Source organism: Echinops telfairi, unplaced genomic scaffold, assembly GCF_000313985.2.
Source record: "Echinops telfairi isolate 266 unplaced genomic scaffold, ASM31398v2 ScPeMD7_7400;HRSCAF=8409, whole genome shotgun sequence".
Lineage (NCBI taxonomy): Eukaryota > Metazoa > Chordata > Mammalia > Afrosoricida > Tenrecidae > Echinops > Echinops telfairi.
The window spans coordinates 45,103,773-45,107,018 of record NW_022111300.1 but is presented as its reverse complement, the minus strand read 5'-3'; the positions used below and the strand labels follow the sequence as shown (position 1 = coordinate 45,107,018).

At 54.4% G+C, this 3,246-nt stretch overlaps 1 protein-coding gene across 1 annotated transcript in view; it reads right to left on the bottom strand.

Moving 5' to 3' along the window:
* Positions 1-521: 521 nt before the first annotated feature.
* The window catches only part of LOC101658332 (gastrin releasing peptide), a 14,701-nt gene continuing 11,976 nt past the window's right edge, over positions 522-3,246 (bottom strand). Inside the window, exon 3 of the mRNA XM_045296081.1 lies at positions 522-832. Within this exon, the coding sequence (XP_045152016.1) occupies positions 792-832 (41 nt within the window). The 3' untranslated portion in view covers positions 522-791. The remainder of the gene's footprint in view (positions 833-3,246) is intronic.

The window sequence follows — 3,246 nt, the reverse complement described above, 5'->3', positions numbered from 1 at the left end:
CTGTAGGTAAAATACCTGCTCTATGGTAAAGGTAAAGGCTGAAGAGATGGAGATTCATTCAGTGACAACTAGCACATGCAACCTTGCCCAGTGCTGGTGATCACAAAAGCCCAAATCCAAACTCTGTCCTTGAGTCAATTCTGACTCATAGTGACCCTACAGGATGATGGAGTAGAACTGCCCTTGTGAGGCTGTAAATCCTCGCCGAGCAGAAGCTTCCTATTTCTCTGGAGGCACACCTGGTGGGTTAGACCTGCTGCCCCTATGGTTAGAAGCCTGGTGTGTAACACTGGTCACGTCCTCATCACGTCCTCCAGGCTCCTTGGGGGATAACGGGTGGAGAGTCAGCTCACCAGAAACCTCTGGAAGGCAGCAGGTCCCTACCAGGATGCAGTAGGCATGGCCTTCAGTGGGGTGAGCTAAGGGTACTACCACCCCACTGTTCATCTCCGCCACATGGTCCCCTCGTTGAACTAGAAAGCAGAGGACAAGTTGCCCTTGGGAAGCTGGGTTTACGCTTTTATTGTGAGCAGTCACAGGCAGGGGCTTGACTGTAGTGGACGAAGGGGAGCCTTGGTGGCGCTGCGGGCCAAGCATGAATCGGAAGACTCTTTTTAGAGGATGGTTTCCCGCAGGCAATAGGAAGGCGCTGGTTGGAAACCATGGGTTCGCCTAGGTGGAAAGGTACCAGAGGAGGAGACAAAGGAGATTGCGCTGCCATCCGGTTGTAGAACGCAGCCTTTTCAGGGTTTTGTTCGCTCCCTGGAGAGGCGGCCACCTTGGCCGATTAATTATGGGTGCTGCCCTTCGCCAGACGGGGCAAGGGGTCCACCTACTTCAAACACAAGAAAAAAAGAGAGAGAGAGGAAGAAATCCAGTTAGGAATTCGGAAGTCTAAGAAAGCCCAGCCGTCTGCTATAGAGCGGATTTGGATATAAGCTGCACCACGGGCTTCGGGGACTTTGCTTGGCTGTGACTTTCAGACGGAGACCGCCAGGCCTTTCTTCAGAGGCACCATGGGTTACATTCACACCGCCAGCTTGTCCATCGCAGCCGAGCACTGCCCCACGGGCGCCGCTCTAGGGCTCCTCTGAAATCGAATACATTCCCAACAAGCCATGAGCATGGGGTTGGGGGAGGTGGGGGGCTTGTTAATCAGAAATTCTGGGGGCGGGACCAGCAACCTGCACTGCCGTGGGGCTGTCGCATGATTCTGAGGCAGAGAACACAGCTCTTGCCTGAGACACGCACTTCCACTTTGTTATTATTCCTCTTTGAGCGACTGTCGCTTGAGGAGCCCTATAGGGTGGCTACGTCAGAATCCATGCAATGGCAGTGAGCTTGGTGGGGTTTTGCGGTTTCAGCACCTTCCCTGGCACCCCGACAGGAGCACCATTGCCCATTAACTGCATTCTCCTCCCGGGTTTAGTACATCTGGAGAGCTAGGTTTGCACCAGGACAGGGACGAGCCTTTGGCTGGGCACTCCTTTGGACTTCTGCCCATTCTGAAGTGTGGGCGGTTGCCCCGGAGTGGCTTGTAAACAAACTGAGACAGAAGAAAGAGGGAGCGGCTATCATTGAACAGCCCTTCTTTGTCTCCACACAGCACCCCTGGAGAAGAGCAAACTCCTCCCACCTACACAGGTGCTTATCACACTTCCCTAGCTTCTCAGGACCCTCTGATTTCCCGGCCTCCACAGCAGCCACTTGTTACTGAGAAAGGCCTGATTCCCTACTGGGCAGCTCAATTGTTCCGGCCAGAGGGCTAAGGAGGCCAGAGCTGGGGGTTTGATCCCCACACGGGTCATTCCAGTTGCTTGCCTAAATGAGGTTGGGCTGCATGATTCAAGCCTGACAGCCTCCCTGAAGGTGCCGCCAACTTGCCCTGGTCAGAAAGGGGCCAGTCGGGGAAGCTCCCCAGGGATCCCCAGCAGAGAGGTCTGGTTCAAGAGCCTTGGAGTCGTGCTGAGAGAAGAGGGAAGGGCAAGCGCTTGCAGGCCCATCGCTGGATGTGGAGTGGAGGGATGGATGTGGGGCGGGAGTCGCCCCTCCACAGGAGCGCAAGGTATTTAGAGGGGCATGTTTTTTCCTTCCTGTCTATTGTCTGTTCCTTTGTCATGCTGCGGTGGCTTGTACATCGCTATGATGCTGGAAGCTCCGTCACCAGTATTTCAAAACCCAGCAGGCTCACCCAGGGTGAATGGGTTTCACCGGAGCTTCCAGACGAAGGGCAAACGATGAAGAAGGAACAGGCTGTCCACTTCAGAGGAATTGGTCACTGAGCACCTACGATGACTTCTGAGTGGCTGGTGAGGAATACTGGACGTACAGTGGACCGCCAAGCGAATCTGTCTCGGAAGAAGCCCAGCCAGAACTCTCCTTAAAGCAAGGAGGGCAAGACTTCCTCTCACGTCCTTTGGACTTAACAGGAGAGACCAGTCCCGGGAGAGGGATGTCAGAAGACCCTCAATGAGATGGACGGACACAGTGGCTGCAACGATGGGCTCAAACAGAACAGCGATTGTGAGACAATGCTTTGCCCTGTCATGTACGACGTCACTATGAGTCGGAGGTGGGGTAGAGGTTACGTATGGGGCTGCTAACCTTGAGGCCAGCCGTTCAAAACCACCAGCTGCTCTGTGGCATTAAGAGGAGGATTTCTACTCCCGTGAAGACTTACAGGCGTGGGAATCCCCAGTGGCAGTTCTACCCTGCCGTATAGAGTCACCATGAATGAGAACTGGCTTGATAGCAGGGAGGTGTTGTTTTTCGTGAGTCAGAGCCACTCAACAGCACCTAACAAGTGTAGGTTGTATTCCAGCCACACCCCCAGCCCCCTATGGAGCATTTTAAACATTAGGAAAGAAAGCCTTTCCCCGGAGGTGCCCCAGCATAGGAGACCCGAAGAGCCCCCGGGTCCGGAGGAAGCTCAGAAGTAGGAAGGGACAGGAAGGAAGGGTGCAGGCAAACCACAAAGTAGGATGGCATGGGGAGAGTGCCGCCCCATCGTGGGCACCACAGCCAGTGCCCCGCATTGTCGAACAAGCCTGGTGCCACTGTGAGTTAAGCACTGAGCTCCTAAGAGAAAGGTCAGTTGTTGGAGTACATGCCCTAGACGTGCACCCCCATCGCAATGAAAAGAAACACCGTCACAAAGCCCACATGGAAGCAGCACACCAACATGTGTGATCATGAAGGGCCAAAGGGACCAGGCTTCAAACACCAAAGGCGGGGAGAAAAATCATA